The 17,197-nt window shown below is 42.5% G+C and overlaps 1 protein-coding gene across 6 annotated transcripts in view; it reads right to left on the minus strand.

Annotated features, from left to right (window-relative positions):
- STPG2 (sperm tail PG-rich repeat containing 2) overlaps positions 1-17,197 on the minus strand; it is a 1,269,209-nt gene that overhangs the window by 1,201,532 nt on the left and 50,480 nt on the right. For all 6 annotated transcript variants that reach the window (XM_077277541.1, XM_077277534.1, XM_077277546.1 and 3 more), the window contains one exon: positions 6,138-6,302. In XM_077277541.1, the coding sequence (XP_077133656.1) occupies positions 6,138-6,302 (165 nt within the window). The remainder of the gene's footprint in view (positions 1-6,137; positions 6,303-17,197) is intronic.

Here is a 17,197-nt window from a genome sequence, read left to right on the forward strand (position 1 = left end):
AACATAGCATCAGCATATATAGGAACTAGCTCTTGGAAGATGGGAACTGAGCTGACCATGAACTAAACCTAACACACAACTAGCAGTGGCCGGGTAGCATGCCTACGTTGATTCTAGATGCCCAGCACCAGCCGGAGGACTAAATAATGCTAGCAGAGGGAAATATTAGTCCTAGCTCACCTCTAGAGAAATACCCCGAAAGGAGACAGAGGCCCCCCACATGTATTGGCGGTGAATCAAGATGAAATAACAAACGTAGTATGAAAATAGGTTTAGCAAATTTGAGGTCCACTTACTACATAGCAGAAGACAGAAAGGGCACTTTCATGGTCAGCTGAAAACCCTATCAAAACACCATCCAGAAATTACTTTAAAACTCTGGCATTAACTCATAACACCAGAGTGGCAATTCCTGTTCACAAGAGCTTTCCAGACACAGTAACGAAACTACAGCTGTGAACTGGAACAAAAATGCAAAAACAAACATGGACAAGAGTCCAACTTATCTAGTAGTTGTCTAGGAGCAGGAACAAGCACAGAGAGGCTTCTGATAACATTGTTGACCGGCAAGCAACTAACAGAGCAGCAAGGTTATATAGCGACTCCCACATCTTGATGGGAACAGGTGAACAGAGAAGATGAAAACACCAGTTCAATTCCACCAGTAGCCACCGGGGGAGCCCAGAATCCAAATTCACAACAGTTTAGGTACATCAGGGGCAATGTGACGCCTGCAGACCATTCCATTTGTCTGCATTCCAAACAGCGCTCCTTCCCTTCCAAGCTCTGTCATGTGCCCAAACAGTAGTTTTCTCCCACATATGGGGAATCAGCGTACTCAGGACAAATTGGACAACAACATTTGGGGTCCAATTTCTCCTGTTACCCTTGGAAAAATACAAAACTGGGGGGCTAAAAAATAATATTGGTGGAAAAAAATATATTTTTTATTTTCACGGCTCTGCGTTATAAACTGTAGTGAAACACTTGGGGATTCAAAGTGCTCACCACACATCTAGATAAGTTCCTTATGGGGTCTACTTTCCAAAATGGTGTGTCTTGTGGGGGGTTTCAATGTTTAGGCACATCAGGCATGTCCAAACGCGACATGGCGTCCCATCTCAATTCCAGTCAATTTTGCATTGGAAAGTCAAACTCCTTCCCTTCCGAGCTCTGCCATGCGCCCAAACAGTGGTTTACCCCCAAATATGGGGTATCAGCGTACTCAGGACAAATTGCACAACAAATTTTGGGGTCCAATTTCTTCTGTTACCCTTGGGAAAATAAAAAATTGGCAGCGAAAAGATAATTTTTGTGAAAAAATATGATTTTTTATTTTTACAGCTCTACATTAAACTTCTGTGAAGCACTTGGTGGGTCAAAGTGCTCACCACATATCTAGATAAATTCCTTAGGGGGTCTAATTTCCAAAATGGTGTCACTTGTGGGGGGTTTCAATGTTTAGGCACATCAGGGGCTTACATATGGGGTATCAGCATACTCAGGAAAAATTGTACAACAAGTTTTGGGGTCCATTTTCTCCTGTTACCCTTGATAAAAATAAAACAAATTGGAGCTGAAGTAAATTTTTTGTGAAAAAAAGTTAAATGTTCATTTTTTTTAAACATTCCAAAAAACACCTGAAGGGTTAATAAACTTCTTGAATGTGGTTTTGAGCACCTTGAGGGGTGCAGTTTTTAAAATGGTGGCACACTTGGTTATTTTCTATCATATAGACCCCTCAAAGTGACTTCAAATGTGATGTGGTCCCTAAAAAAAAATGGTGTTGTAAAAATGAGAAATTGCTGGTCAACTTTTAACCCTTATAACTCCCTAAAAAAAAAAATTTGGGTTCCAAAATTGTGCTGATGTAAAGTAGACATGTGGGAAATGTTACTTATTAAGTATTTTGTGTGACATAACTCTGTGATTTAAGGACATAAAAATTCAAAGTTGGAAAATTGCAAAATTTTCAAAATTTTCGCCAATTTTTTTTCACAAATAAACGCAGGTAATATCAAAGAAATGTTACCACTAACATGAAGTACAATATGTCGCGAGAAAACAGTGTCAAAATCACTGGGATCCATTGAAGCGTTCCAGAGTTATAACCTCATAAAGGGACAGTGGTCAGAATTGTAAAAATTGGCCCGGTCATTAACGTGCAAACCACCCTTGGGCGTAAAGGGGTTAAAAATCATAGAGTTCATGCAAAATACCAAATGTAGTAGTTTCTAATGTAGGGTGCATTCATTTTTCCATCAACTAATTTTAGTAATACTGAAGATATTGTAATAAAAGTCAACTTAATAACTATTCATGTAATGGGTTAAAAAAAATATCCTATGAAACCTAGTCTTGCAACATTTTTGAAATTGTTCTTGTGTTAATTGAGGTATGGATGAAAATCTTACTTTTCAAAGGGGTGTACTCATTTATGCTGAGCACTATATATTATGTTTATGTTAAGGTGACTGGTTTATCATGTAAAGTACCTTGCAATTTGTTATATCGTCTGGCAGAGTAGGGTAGGTTGTTACCTTATTCTAGGTACAACTGACTAGTATGTTTAGCAGTTTGGCTTTTTAATTGATTTTATCCATTGTCGTTGTACTTATTGTGTTTATACAAAAAAAATTATATGCTTGATAGATGATCCCAATGTATTTGTATAGTTTTTTTTGTTTGGATTTCAAAAACACACCAATAACGTCTGTGCCGCTTCCTGTCCCTTTTGTACCTGCATCAACCACTAGGCGGCACACCGCTTTTGTTCCTGGTGATGCATTAGAGCAGTGTTCCCCAACTCCGGTCCTCAAGAGCCACCAACAGATCTTATTTTCAGCATTTCCTTAGAATTGCACAGTTGATGGAATTATTGCCTGTGTAGGTGATGGAATTATCACCTGTGCAATACTAAGGAAATCCTGAAAACATGACCTGTTGGTGGCTCTTGAGGACTGGAGTTGGGGAGCACTGCATTAGAGCATTGGTTCTGTTTAATTTCTGGGATTTTTGGTGCCGCTAGAACAGGGAACTATGAGGTTAATTGTCTGGGTTTTTGATTACTCCTTTCTGAGAGCCTTGGGCAGGCTGTATGCCATTTAAAGCCCTGGGTTTCTGACTTCTACTGCCAGTAATTTAGTTTTTTGATTCCTCCTTTTTTCAGACCTCAGTGTGAAATTTGACCATCCTCTTGTCTAAAAATTTTGTTCCAGATGTGACCTCTTGGTTCTAACGCTGCTTGGCGATCTTTCCTGCCTTTTGTTTGCTCCTTTGGATAGCAGCCCTTCCATGAAAGCAATCTACTTGACCTCATTGTAAGACTAGATCCCTGTACAGGGGTTACAGGGGGAAGTCGGGGTACCTCTGGAATCTGCCAGAGTGGCTTGTGCCAAGACTTTCCAAGGCAGCCTCTTACAGTTGTGTAGGCACCACAGCATAAAAAAGTACACTGGGCATGTCATTCATATAAATCTCATCCACTTTGGAACTATAAGGCGCTGCGTTTTTTGTGCAGTGAAGATACGTAGTGTTAAAAAATAACCAAAAACTCAATGTGGGAACTTAACCTTAGAATTTTATCCTGCACAATCCTTTAAAATGCCATATTAGTCTGAAAAAAATAGAAAAAAATACAACAGAAGGTAGTGGATTACATACTGTATGAACAAAAAATGTACAACTATTTAGGAAAAAACTTCTAGAATTGGCAAAACACATTGATGACCATAAAAAAAACAAATGCCAAAGAGCTTTAAAAAGGAACAAAAGGCAAATTAAATGATGAATCAGCCCCTTAGTCTCCTCCAGTATCTTGTCAGGCACTTGTTCATTTAGGCCTGTTGTATTAAAATCGCTGTAAATGAACTACGGTACAAAAGTTTAATATATTTATTCCAGATTAAATGCATTTTAATAAAATTAGGTCAGGAAACTATTATCACCATTATCATTACCATGTTGTGCTTCAGAGCGCACTTTGACAGCGCAAATGAGTTTTCTGTTTTAAATACATGGAATTGTACATTGATTAATGTACGAGTTCACTTCTGAAATAAAAATCTCCATGGATCTGGATCATTATCACACAACACTTGAGAATACTGTAAATCTCTATGGAGTTTAGACAGTATGGCAAACAATAACTCTTCATCTTTGCCAATAACGCCAGGTTGTTCACACTATGTGCATGGTCAATCATAATCAAGCACACGCTGTGCAGAAACAGAAGTCGTGCAATTACTACTTTATAACTGAGATCGATGGCATCTGCAAAAATAAACGTAGGCCTCTGTGATAGTAAGCTAATTCATTCTAAATAATGTCAGCATATTACACATAAAGACGCATATTCTGTACTAACAGATATAACGAGTTTTAGCCACAGTATATTATACAAGAACGACCCATGCCTCAATACAAAGGTGCTGGCAGTTCATGTGCTGCCATATGGCGCTTCCTTATGCTTCACATCTCCATGAACAGCATATAATGCAAGTCACCTCTATGTAAAATCAGTCATACGAAGGTATGTGGCTAAAGATTTCCATATATGAGGCCTTAAAGGGGTTTTCCTTAATTTATAAAAATATACTGAACAGCAGGTGCTGGGTTACAAGATAAAATCATGCTCACCGCTTCAACCTCCCTCTACTATGGCACCATTAGTCTGGACCCTGCTGTTCTTTGTGCTCAGGCTCACCTAAGGAGGAGGATTCTCTAAGTTGTAGATTTGGATGAGTAGCAAAGCTACATAGGAATGACAGTATCTGAGGCATGAAATGGCAGAGCTGAATATGCTGGATGGCACTTTGGTCAAGGGGAGTGGAGAGCTACGTATGTTGGATGAGTATAAAAGCCACCTTGGAACAGCAGAGATGAGTATGCAGACAGGCTCCTTGGAACAGCAAAGTCAAGTATTTAGGCCAACACCAGGAGCCTCAGTTTGGCAAATATTTAGCAGAGCTGGTTTCAACTGTGACAAACAGATTGCAGAGTCCAGAAGCATGGTAGCAGCAAGGACACCAAGCTACCTGAATACTCAGGTGGCACGTCACCTGAGCCGGACTAAAAGGCTTAGGTGTGCGACATTAGATGTGTGCACCAGGTTACTTTGGAAACCCATTGCGCATGGTAGCAGAGAAAGCCAGCACCAGGGAAAACGGTAACACCTTGGCGTTGGAGCCTGTACAGGTGAGTAACACTTTGCTTAATTCCTGCAGTGATCATATACAATAACTAATTATTCCGGTCACATGCCATACATGCTGGCATCACTACATAAGCCAATGCGTGTCTGTGATGGTTATATAAATAATATAGGGCGCATGGTCACTGCATGAAGTAGGCAGGGATTGATGGAAACCATCAGAATGGTTCCATTAAGCTGGAGGGGATTAAATGTGTGAAAAACCTCCAGGAAAATCCTGGAAATCCCATGAAAAATAATTTTAAATAGACGACATAATAATGATTAAAACATGTTTTGCAAAAATGTCTATCACTCTCTTGTCCCTTAAAGAAGTTGGCTACAATTTTTTTGATGGACTTTATTTTGGATAGACCATCAATATCTGACTGGTAGGGTTGCAATGCTCGGCACCCCGACCGATCAGCTGTTACCGGTGCCAGGTGGAGGTTCTCAAATGCTGCCGCAATGGTGCAGTTCCGTCAAAATGATAGTGGCCACAGTATTACAGATCCACTTCCTAGTCATTTGAGAATTGGCTATCTATAACAAAGTAATGGACAACCCCTTTAATTAAATTTGTACTTGGCAGCTGTACTAGTAGTATTCAGCTATCCCTGGCAGTCCAATAGACAAGAAATGGTGCAGAACCTCCTCTCCATTCAGATTTGGACATACAAGCAAGTTAGATGCTGATAACTCTATTCATTTAGTAATTGCTACATCAAATTTGATAAAGGAAAGAATAACAAGTCATCTATCAATTTTTGTCCAAAGTCTTATCCTCAAGATTATAAAAGTCATTACATTAATAAATACAGTATGTTGGTCTTCATTTCCCAGCCAACGGTGGAACTGCTCAGCAGAAGTAACAAAGCAAAAAAGGTGTAGAGAACTGTTATCCCCCATATACACACTTTTCACCTAGCAATTAATATCTACTTACATTTCCAGGATTGTAGAAAGCAGGTCCCAGGGTATTGTCCATGGCAGGTGGACTTTGTCTAATAAGGAAACCATCTGCAGTTTCTTCATAACCAAAAGCTTGTCCTGGTGTTGGAATGGATGGGACCCCAGCATTTTGCTGCTTTTTGAGATTGCTTTTTGCAACCTGTGTGAGACAAGGCAATTGCTTATTTTAATTTACACATAAAAGAAAATGCATTAATTCTCTAGAAAAACCCTTGACACGGATCTGTCACCAGATTTTACAATACAAACTGCATATAATGATAAATAGATAAATAGATCTCGTGGCCTTGATAAGGAAGCCGTATATAATGTGAAAACCCATGTAAGAATGGCTGTATAATTTTTTATGAAGGGGGTGTTGTCCACCTTTGGGAACAATTTTTTTTCCCCAAATCCATGGATTTGGTCAAAAATTCATTTTTGCAATTGTTTTTTTTTTTTTTGCATCAATGATTTTCAATGATCAAAAACTAAAAAATAAATGACAAAGCTTCTCCTATCTATAGAAATGTTAGTCATGGACAGCATGCTGATGCCATCCATTTGCTGTCTGTGATTTTCATCAATCCATAGACTTGTTTGGGTCATTTTGTCAAAAACTGACATGTTGTGGTGAATTTTCACACATCACTCAGCAATATACAAGTAAACCTAACTCGAGATAGAATGACATGGTAATTTAGTTCAGCACTATAGTTTAAAGCTCCAGATTAACATCTGACAAATAGGTTGATTAATGTTCGCCAAAATTAAACTACACAAGCTCTTGCCAAGAATATACAATATTATAATTAGTCAAGAAGAATCCAATAATTGTGACCAACATTTACATTATTAATCAAGGGGCTCGGATACGCCCAGGCGTCTCTTTCTACAACATGATTTAGCACTAAAGCATTGTAGCACAGCAGTTTGGCTCTCTATGGTGTCTATCAGCATCACAGCTAATGTGCTTACAGATAATGATTCGGAAAAGGAATGTCACAGCCATTGCATTTGTAATATTTCTTATATACAGAAAAGGAAATAGAAAAACTGCTTTGATATAGATGGGAATTACATACACCCATTTATAATATACTCTTTTTGCAATTACTCTATTCACAGACAGAAGAGTTAAGAGAAGAAACTTGGTATTCCCAAGATCTCATTGATGGTTCAGTGAGTCTTTCAAGAAATCTGACAGCAGATACATGACACAGGCTTTATGATTTCAGCAATGTATGTTTCACTGGGTTTCATGGAAAAACATACTTTTCAAGCCACTGAGGTCCAGGTCCACGGGAGACTAGTTGGAAAGGCTGGACCCTGTCGGCTTCCCCCTGTCCATTGCAAATGACTGACAGGTATCTTCCTACAAACGCATGTAGGGAATTAACAGTCTCTCAAGGGGTGCAGGCAGTGAGAAGTTAAGTAATATAAGGTTTTCAAAAATGTGGTGTTTCTGGATAAGTCCACTAAATAATTGCATCCAAGTTAGTGCAATCCCGTCATTGCTACTGGACAATTCCTTCAGTAGTCTTTCTTTTGCTGGTTGAGCATGCACTGCTCTACAGTCTTTTGTTAGTAGCGCTCACTCTCCCTGTGCTGTAAGTCTGTACATCCCTGTTTTTCTTTGTCGTTGCTGTAGAGGATAAGCATGAGCAGAGAAAAATCACACTGTCTTTTTGCCATGCCATGCCAGCGTCCCTTACACTCACTATTAGCCACTCGATAGTATAACTGTTGCCGCCAAGCACACACCAAAGATCCATCACAATAAGCAATGAAAGTAAATTCCTTACAAAAAATAATTGTTAGAGAGGAGATAAAGGTCTCATCTAGGAACAATAGTTTCTTACAGGCAATTAGTGGTGACATGATCCTTCAAAAAAGGACTGTCGAGTCTGCTCTATGGGGTAAACTGCACAAAGAGGAAATAAAGAATGAAATTACATGAAAATGAAGCACCTAGTAACTTTATTTAGGCATTGTGGATTCTCTGTTAGATGTTACGACTCTGGGCTCTTCGGAAAAATTGCTAACTGTGAAAAAACTCATTTAAATTGTTTGGGAACTCCAGGCTCCTTGATGCAGCTAATCGGACAGCAGAAAATAACATTGTTTTTAAGGGGCAGCAGACACAGGTTGAATTATTAGGTAACTTAATAAAAACCAAATATATTCCCATCTCACTTGTTTATTTTCACCAGGTAAACCATTATAACTGTGCAAAATTTAGAAATAAACATTTCTGACATGCAAAAACAAATATAGCCACTAGGGTTGAGCGAAACGGATCGTTCATTTTCATAAGTCGCCGACTTTTGGCAAAGTCGGCGTCTCATGAAACCCGACCCGATCCCTGTGTGGGGTCGGCCATGCGGTACGCGACTTTCGCGCCAAAGTTGCGTTTCAATGACGCTAAAAGCGCCATTTCTCAGCCAATGAAGGTGGACGCAGAGTGTGGGCAGCGTGATGACATAGATCTCAGTCCCCACCATCTTAGAGAAGAGCATTGCAGTGATTGGCTTGCTTTCTGCCGCGTCACAGGGGCTATAAAGGGGCGTTCCCGCCGACCGCCATCTTACTGCTGCTGATCTGAGCGTAGGGAGAGGTGCCGCTTCGTCAGAAGCAGGGATAGACAGTGTTAGGCAGGGTACATTCACCCCCAAACCGCTTGTGCTGTAGCGATTTCCACTGTCCAACACCACCTTTTGTTTGCAGGGACAGTGGAGGCTACATTTTTTTTTCCTAAGCGCTGTAGCTCATTGGGCTGCCCTAGAAGGCTCCCTGATAGCTGCGTTGCTGTGTGTGTATGCCGCTGTGCAAACCAACTGCTTTTTTCAAAGTACAAATCTGTTATGACCCCAATGGCGAGGGTCTCAGAGGAACGTGGAAGTCTGCAGAATACAAAAATCCAGCTCATAGGGCAGTGGTAACTGGGTTGACCATATATCTACTCCTAACGCCAACACTAGAAGTAGCCGGGGATCATTCCTACATTGATTCTAGATGACACGCGCCAGCCGGAGAATCTAGCTACCCCTAGTAGAGGAAAACAAAGACCTTTCTTGCCTCCAGAGAAGGGGACCCCAAAGCTGGATAGAAGCCCCCCACAAATAATGACGGTTAGGTAAGAGGAAATGACAAACACAGAAATGAACCAGGTTTAGCACAGAGAGGCCCGCTTACTGATAGCAGAATAAAGAAAGGTAACTTATATGGTCAACAAAAACCCTATCAAAATCCACACTGGAAATTCAAGAACCCCCGAACCGTCTAACGGTCCGGGGGGAGAACACCAGCTCCCTAGAGCTTCCAGCAAAGGTCAGGACACAGATTTGGAACAAGCTGGACAAAAATACAAAACCAAAACAAATAGCAAAAAGCAAAAGGCAGACTTAGCTGATATAACTGGAACCAGGATCAGTAGACAAGAGCACAGCAGACTAGCTCTGATAACTACGTTGCCAGGCATTGAACTGAAGGTCCAGGGAGCTTATATAGCAACACCCCTAACTAACGACCCAGGTGCGGATAAAAGGAATGACAGAAAAACCAGAGTCAAAAAACTAGTAACCACTAGAGGGAGCAAAAAGCAAATTCACAACACAAATCCTGTTGTTCCTTCCTTTCTGCACAGCTATCTTGTGTGTTTGTCCACACTTTTGTGTGCAGCAGTCCTTTTTATAGCTGCCTGCCATACTTTTCTGAGATTACTGCAGGGAGATAAAGATTGGCAAGTCTGCCTCTGTGCCATTGCTGTGTGTGGCATCTGTCTCATTGTGTGCCACCGAAAACCACTGTGTAATACTGGGCCATTTTTTTTTTTTCTAAATTCTCCCTGTAAAAAAAAATAATTAGTGGGAGATAAAGATTGGCAAGTCTGCCTCTGTGCCATTGCTGTGTGTGGCATCTGTCTCATTGTGTGCCACCGAAAACCACTGTGTAATACTGGGCCATTTTTTTTTTTTTCTAAATTCTCCCTGTAAAAAAAAATTAATTAGTGGGAGATAAAGATTGGCAAGTCTGCCTCTGTGCCATTGCTGTGTGTGGCATCTGTCTCATTGTGTGCCACCGAAAACCACTGTGTAATACTGGGCCATTTTTTTTTTTCTAAATTCTCCCTGTAAAAAAAAAATAATTAGTGGGAGATAAAGATTGGCAAGTCTGCCTCTGTGCCATTGCTGTGTGTGGCATCTGTCTCTCATTGTGTGCCACCGAAAACCACTGTGTAATACTGGGCCATTCTTTTTTTGGGGGGTAAATTCTCCCTGTAAAAAAAAATAATAATAGTGGGAGTCTGGGAGATAAAGATTGGCAAGTCTGCCTCTGTGCCAGTCCTGTGTGTGGCATCTGTCTCTCATTGTGTGCCACCGAAAACCACTGTGTAATACTGGGCCATTTTTTTAGGGGGGGGTAAATTCTCCCCGTAAAAAAAAAATTAATAGTGGGAGTCTGGGAGATAAAGATTGGCAAGTCTGCCTCTGTGCCAGTCCTGTGTGTGGCATCTGTCTCTCATTGTGTGCCACTGAAAACCACTGTGTAATACTGGGCCATTCTTTTTTTGGGGGGGTAAATTCTCCCTGTAAAAAAAAAAAATAATAGTGGGAGTCTGGGAGATAAAGATTGGCAAGTCTGCCTCTGTGCCATTGCTGTGTGTGGCATCTGTCTCATTGTGTGCCACCGAAAACCACTGTGTAATACTGGGCCATTCTTTTTTTGGGGGGGTAAATTCTCCCTGTAAAAAAAAAATTAATAGTGGGAGTCTGGGAGATAAAGATTGGCAAGTCTGCCTCTGTGCCAGTCCTGTGTGTGGCATCTGTCTCTCATTGTGTGCCACCGAAAACCACTGTGTAATACTGGGCCATTTTTTTTGGGGGGGGTAAATTCTCCCTGTAAAAAAAAAAATTAATAGTGGGAGTCTGGGAGATAAAGATTGGCAAGTCTGCCTCTGTGCCAGTCCTGTGTGTGGCATCTGTTGTGAATTTGGATTCTGGGCTCCCCCGGTGGCTACTGGTGGAATTGAACTTGTGACATCATCTTCCCTGTTCACCTGTTCTGATTAGATCTGGGTGTCGCTATATAACCTGGCTTCTCTGTTAGATGCTTGCCGGTCAACAATGTTATCAGAAGCCTCTCTGTGCTTGTTCCTGCTCCCAGACATCTACTAGATAAGTTGGACATTCGTCCATGTTTTGTTTTTGTATTTTGGTTCCAGTTCACAGCTGCAGTTTCGTTACTGTGTCTGGAAAGCTCTTGTTGATCAGGAATTGCCACTCTGGTATTATGAGTTAATGCCAGAGTCCTAAAGTAATTTCTGGATGTGTTTTGTTAGGGTTTTCTACTGACCATGAAAGTATGCTTTCTGTCTTCTCCTATCTAGAAAGCGGACCTCAAATTTGCTAAAACTATTTTCCTGCTGCGTTTGTTGTTTCATCTCATATCATCGCCAATATATGTGGGGGGCTTCTGTCTCCTTTTTGGGCATTTCTCTAGAGGTGAGTCAGGTCTTATATTTCCCTCTGCTAGCATTATTTAGTTCTCCGGCCGGCGCTGGGCATATAGGGATAAAAAGTAGGACATGCTACCTGGCTACTTCTAGATGATGCGGTAGGTTTAGTTCATGGTCAGTACAGTTACATCTTCCAAGAGCTTGTTCCTATAGAGGCTTATGCTAGTTCTCTGGCCATGGAGATCATGACAGTTTGACCGGCCCACTAAAGGGTTAAAATCCTTGGCTGAGAAAGGAGAGAAATAAGAAGTCTGCTGAAAATTTTTTTTTTTTTTTTTTTTTCTCTAGTAGTTAGTGTGCTCTTAATTGGATCACTTGCCAGTCTGTCTATGCTGCAGTCTTTCTTTTTTTTCTCTCTCCTTCTAATCTTTGAATGGCTCTATGTTCACCTGTCTATAATGGATCTACAGAGTGTAACTGCAGGTTTGAATAATCTCGCCACGAAAGTACAAAGTTTGCAAGATTTTGTTGTTCATGCTCCGGTATCAGAGCCGAGAATTCCTTTGCCGGAATTCTTCTCAGGGAATAGATCTAGCTTTCAGAATTTTAGAAATAATTGTAAGTTATTTTTGTCCCTGAAATCTCGTTCTGCTGGAGACCCTGCACAGCAGGTTGGGATTGTGATTTCCTTGCTCCGCGGCGACCCTCAAGATTGGGCTTTTGCATTGGCACCAGGGGATCCTGCGTTGCGCAATGTGGATGCGTTTTTTCTGGCCTTGGGCTTGCTTTATGAGGAACCTCATTTGGAACTTCAGGCAGAAAAAACTTTGATGTCCCTATCGCAGGGGCAAGATGAAGCTGAAATTTACTGCCAAAAATTCCGTAAATGGTCTGTGCTTACTCAGTGGAATGAGTGTGCCTTGGCGGCTACTTTCAGAGAGGGTCTTTCTGATGCCATTAAGGATGTTATGGTGGGGTTCCCTGTGCCTGCAGGTCTGAATGAGTCCATGACAATGGCCATTCAGATCGATAGGCGTCTGCGGGAGCGCAAACCAGTGCACCATCTGGCGGTGTCCACTGAGAAGACGCCAGAAAACATGCAGTGTGATAGAATTCTGTCCAGAAGCGAGCGGCAGAATTTTAGACGGAAAAATGGGTTGTGTTTCTATTGTGGGGATTCTACTCATGTTATATCAGCATGCTCTAAGCGTACTAAAAAGCTTGATAAATCCGTTTCCATTGGCACTTTACAGTCTAAATTTATTTTGTCTGTGACCCTGATTTGCTCTTTGTCATCTATTACTACGGACGCCTATATCGACTCTGGCGCCGCTTTGAGTCTTATGGATTGGTCCTTTGCCAATCGTTGTGGGTATGATTTAGAGCCTTTGGAGACTCTTATTCCTCTGAAGGGGATTGACTCCACCCCATTGGCTAATAATAAACCACAATACTGGACACAAGTGACTATGTGTATTAATCCGGATCACCAGGAGACTATTCGTTTTCTGGTGCTGTATAATCTACATGATGATTTGGTGCTGGGATTGCCATGGCTGCAGTCTCACAACCCAGTCCTTGACTGGAGAGCTATGTCTGTGTTGAGCTGGGGATGTAAGGGGACTCATGGGGACGTACCTTTGGTGTCCATTTCATCATCTATCCCCTCTGAAATCCCTGAGTTCCTGTCTGATTATCGTGACGTCTTTGAAGAACCCAAGCTGGGTTCACTACCTCCGCACCGTGAGTGCGATTGTGCTATAGATTTAATTCCGGGTAGTAAATACCCAAAGGGTCGTTTATTTAATCTGTCTGTGCCTGAACATACTGCTATGCGAGAATATATAAAGGAGTCCTTGGAAAAGGGACATATTCGTCCATCGTCATCTCCCTTAGGAGCCGGTTTTTTCTTTGTGTCAAAAAAAGACGGCTCTTTGAGACCATGTATTGATTATCGGCTTTTGAATAAAATCACGGTTAAATATCAATACCCATTGCCGTTGCTGACTGATTTGTTTGCTCGCATAAAGGGGGCCAAGTGGTTCTCTAAGATTGATCTCCGTGGGGCGTATAATTTGGTGCGGATCAGGCAGGGGGATGAGTGGAAAACCGCATTTAATACGCCCGAGGGCCACTTTGAGTATTTGGTGATGCCTTTTGGTCTTTCTAATGCCCCTTCAGTCTTCCAGTCCTTTATGCATGATATTTTCCGCGATTTTTTGGATAAATTTATGATAGTGTATCTGGATGATATTCTGATTTTTTCGGATGATTGGGACTCTCATGTCCGGCAAGTTAAGAGGGTCTTTCAGGTTTTGCGGTCTAATTCTCTGTGTGTCAAGGGTTCTAAGTGCGTTTTTGGGGTTCAGAGAATTTCCTTTTTGGGATATATTTTTTCTCCCTCTTCCATTGAGATGGATCCTGTCAAGGTTCAAGCTATTTGTGATTGGACGCAGCCCTCTTCTCTTAAAAGTCTTCAGAAATTTTTGGGCTTTGCCAACTTTTATCGTCGATTTATTTCTGGTTTTTCGGATGTCGTTAAGCCATTGACCGATTTGACTAGACAGGGTGCTGATGTTGCTAATTGGTCCCCTGATGCTGTGGAGGCCTTTCAGGAGCTTAAGCGCCGTTTTTCTTCTGCCCCTGTGTTGCGTCAGCCTGATGTGACTCTTCCTTTTCAGGTTGAGGTCGACGCTTCTGAGATCGGGGCTGGGGCAGTGTTGTCGCAGAAAAGTTCTGACTGCGCCGTGATGAGGCCTTGTGCCTTCTTTTCCCGTAAATTTTCGCCCGCTGAGCGGAATTATGATGTTGGGAATCGGGAGCTTTTGGCCATGAAGTGGGCGTTTGAGGAGTGGCGCCATTGGCTCGAGGGGGCCAGACATCAGGTGGTGGTATTGACTGACCACAAAAATTTGATCTATCTTGAGACCGCCAGGCGCCTGAATCCTAGACAGGCGCGCTGGTCATTATTTTTCTCTCGGTTTAATTTTGTGGTATCGTTCCTACCGGGTTCTAAGAATGTTAAGGCGGATGCCCTTTCTAGGAGTTTTGAGCCTGATTCACCCGGCAACTCTGACCCCACAGGTATTCTTAAGGAGGGAGTTATCTTGTCAGCCGTTTCTCCAGACCTGCGGCGGGCCTTGCAGGAGTTTCAGGCGGATAGACCGGATCGTTGTCCGCCTGATAGGTTGTTTGTTCCTGATGATTGGACCAGTAGAGTCATCTCTGAGGTACATTCTTCTGCATTGGCAGGTCATCCTGGAATTTTTGGTACCAGGGATTTGGTGGCAAGATTCTTCTGGTGGCCTTCCCTGTCACGAGATGTGCGAGGCTTTGTGCAGTCTTGTGACGTTTGTGCTCGGGCCAAGCCTTGTTGTTCTCGGGCTAGTGGATTATTGTTGCCCTTGCCTATTCCTAAGAGGCCTTGGACACACATCTCGATGGATTTTATTTCTGATCTGCCTGTTTCTCAGAAGATGTCTGTCATCTGGGTGGTGTGTGACCGTTTTTCTAAGATGGTCCATTTGGTTCCCCTGCCCAAATTGCCTTCTTCTTCCGAGTTGGTTCCCCTGTTTTTTCAAAATGTTGTTCGTTTGCATGGTATTCCTGAGAATATCGTTTCTGACAGAGGAACCCAATTCGTGTCTAGATTTTGGCGGGCATTCTGTGCTAGGATGGGCATAGATTTGTCTTTTTCGTCTGCTTTTCACCCTCAGACTAATGGCCAGACCGAGCGGACTAATCAGACCCTGGAGACATATCTGAGGTGTTTTGTGTCTGCTGACCAGGATGATTGGGTTGCTTTTTTGCCATTGGCGGAGTTCGCCCTCAATAATCGGGCCAGCTCTGCCACTTTGGTGTCCCCGTTTTTCTGTAATTCGGGGTTCCACCCTCGATTTTCCTCCGGTCAGATGGAATCCTCGGATTGTCCTGGAGTGGATGCTGTGGTGGAGAGATTGCATCATATCTGGGGGCAGGTGATGGACAATTTGAGGTTGTCCCAGGAGAAGACTCAGCTTTTTGCCAACCGTCACCGTCGTGTTGGTCCTCGGCTTTGTGTTGGAGATTTGGTGTGGTTGTCCTCTCGTTTTGTCCCTATGAAGGTCTCATCTCCTAAGTTTAAGCCTCGGTTCATCGGTCCGTATAAAATATTGGAGATTCTTAACCCTGTTTCCTTCCGTTTGGACCTCCCTGCATCCTTTTCTATTCATAACGTTTTTCATCGGTCGTTATTGCGCAGGTATGAGGCACCGGTTGTGCCTTCCGTTGAGCCTCCTGCTCCGGTGTTGGTTGAGGGTGAGTTGGAGTACGTTGTGGAAAAAATCCTAGACTCCCGTGTTTCCAGACGGAGACTCCAGTATCTGGTCAAGTGGAAGGGATACGGCCAGGAGGATAATTCTTGGGTCACTGCATCTGATGTTCATGCCTCTGATCTGGTTCGTGCCTTTCATAGGGCCCATCCTGATCGCCCTGGTGGTTCTGGTGAGGGTTCGGTGCCCCCTCCTTGAGGGGGGGGTACTGTTGTGAATTTGGATTCTGGGCTCCCCCGGTGGCTACTGGTGGAATTGAACTTGTGACATCATCTTCCCTGTTCACCTGTTCTGATTAGATCTGGGTGTCGCTATATAACCTGGCTTCTCTGTTAGATGCTTGCCGGTCAACAATGTTATCAGAAGCCTCTCTGTGCTTGTTCCTGCTCCCAGACATCTACTAGATAAGTTGGACATTCGTCCATGTTTTGTTTTTGTATTTTGGTTCCAGTTCACAGCTGCAGTTTCGTTACTGTGTCTGGAAAGCTCTTGTTGATCAGGAATTGCCACTCTGGTATTATGAGTTAATGCCAGAGTCCTAAAGTAATTTCTGGATGTGTTTTGTTAGGGTTTTCTACTGACCATGAAAGTATGCTTTCTGTCTTCTGCTATCTAGAAAGCGGACCTCAAATTTGCTAAAACTATTTTCCTGCTGCGTTTGTTGTTTCATCTCATATCATCGCCAATATATGTGGGGGGCTTCTGTCTCCTTTTTGGGCATTTCTCTAGAGGTGAGTCAGGTCTTATATTTCCCTCTGCTAGCATTATTTAGTTCTCCGGCCGGCGCTGGGCATATAGGGATAAAAAGTAGGACATGCTACCTGGCTACTTCTAGATGATGCGGTAGGTTTAGTTCATGGTCAGTACAGTTACATCTTCCAAGAGCTTGTTCCTATAGAGGCTTATGCTAGTTCTCTGGCCATGGAGATCATGACAGGCATCTGTCTCTCATTGTGTGCCACCGAAAACCACTGTGTAATACTGGGCCATTCTTTTTTTGGGGGAGTAAATTCTCCCTGTAAAAAAAAAAATAATAGTGGGAGTCTGGGAGATAAAGATTGGCAAGTCTGCCTCTGTGCCATTGCTGTGTGTGGCATCTGTCTCATTGTGTGCCACCGAAAACCATTGTGTAATACTGGGCCATTCTTTTTTTGGGGGGGTAAATTCTCCCTGTAAAAAAAAAAATTAATAGTGGGAGTCTGGGAGATAAAGATTGGCAAGTCTGCCTCTGTGCCAGTCCTGTGTGTGGCATCTGTCTCTCATTGTGTGCCACCGAAAACCACTGTG

The sequence above is a fragment of the Ranitomeya variabilis genome, chromosome 1 (genome assembly GCF_051348905.1).
Source record: "Ranitomeya variabilis isolate aRanVar5 chromosome 1, aRanVar5.hap1, whole genome shotgun sequence".
Lineage (NCBI taxonomy): Eukaryota > Metazoa > Chordata > Amphibia > Anura > Dendrobatidae > Ranitomeya > Ranitomeya variabilis.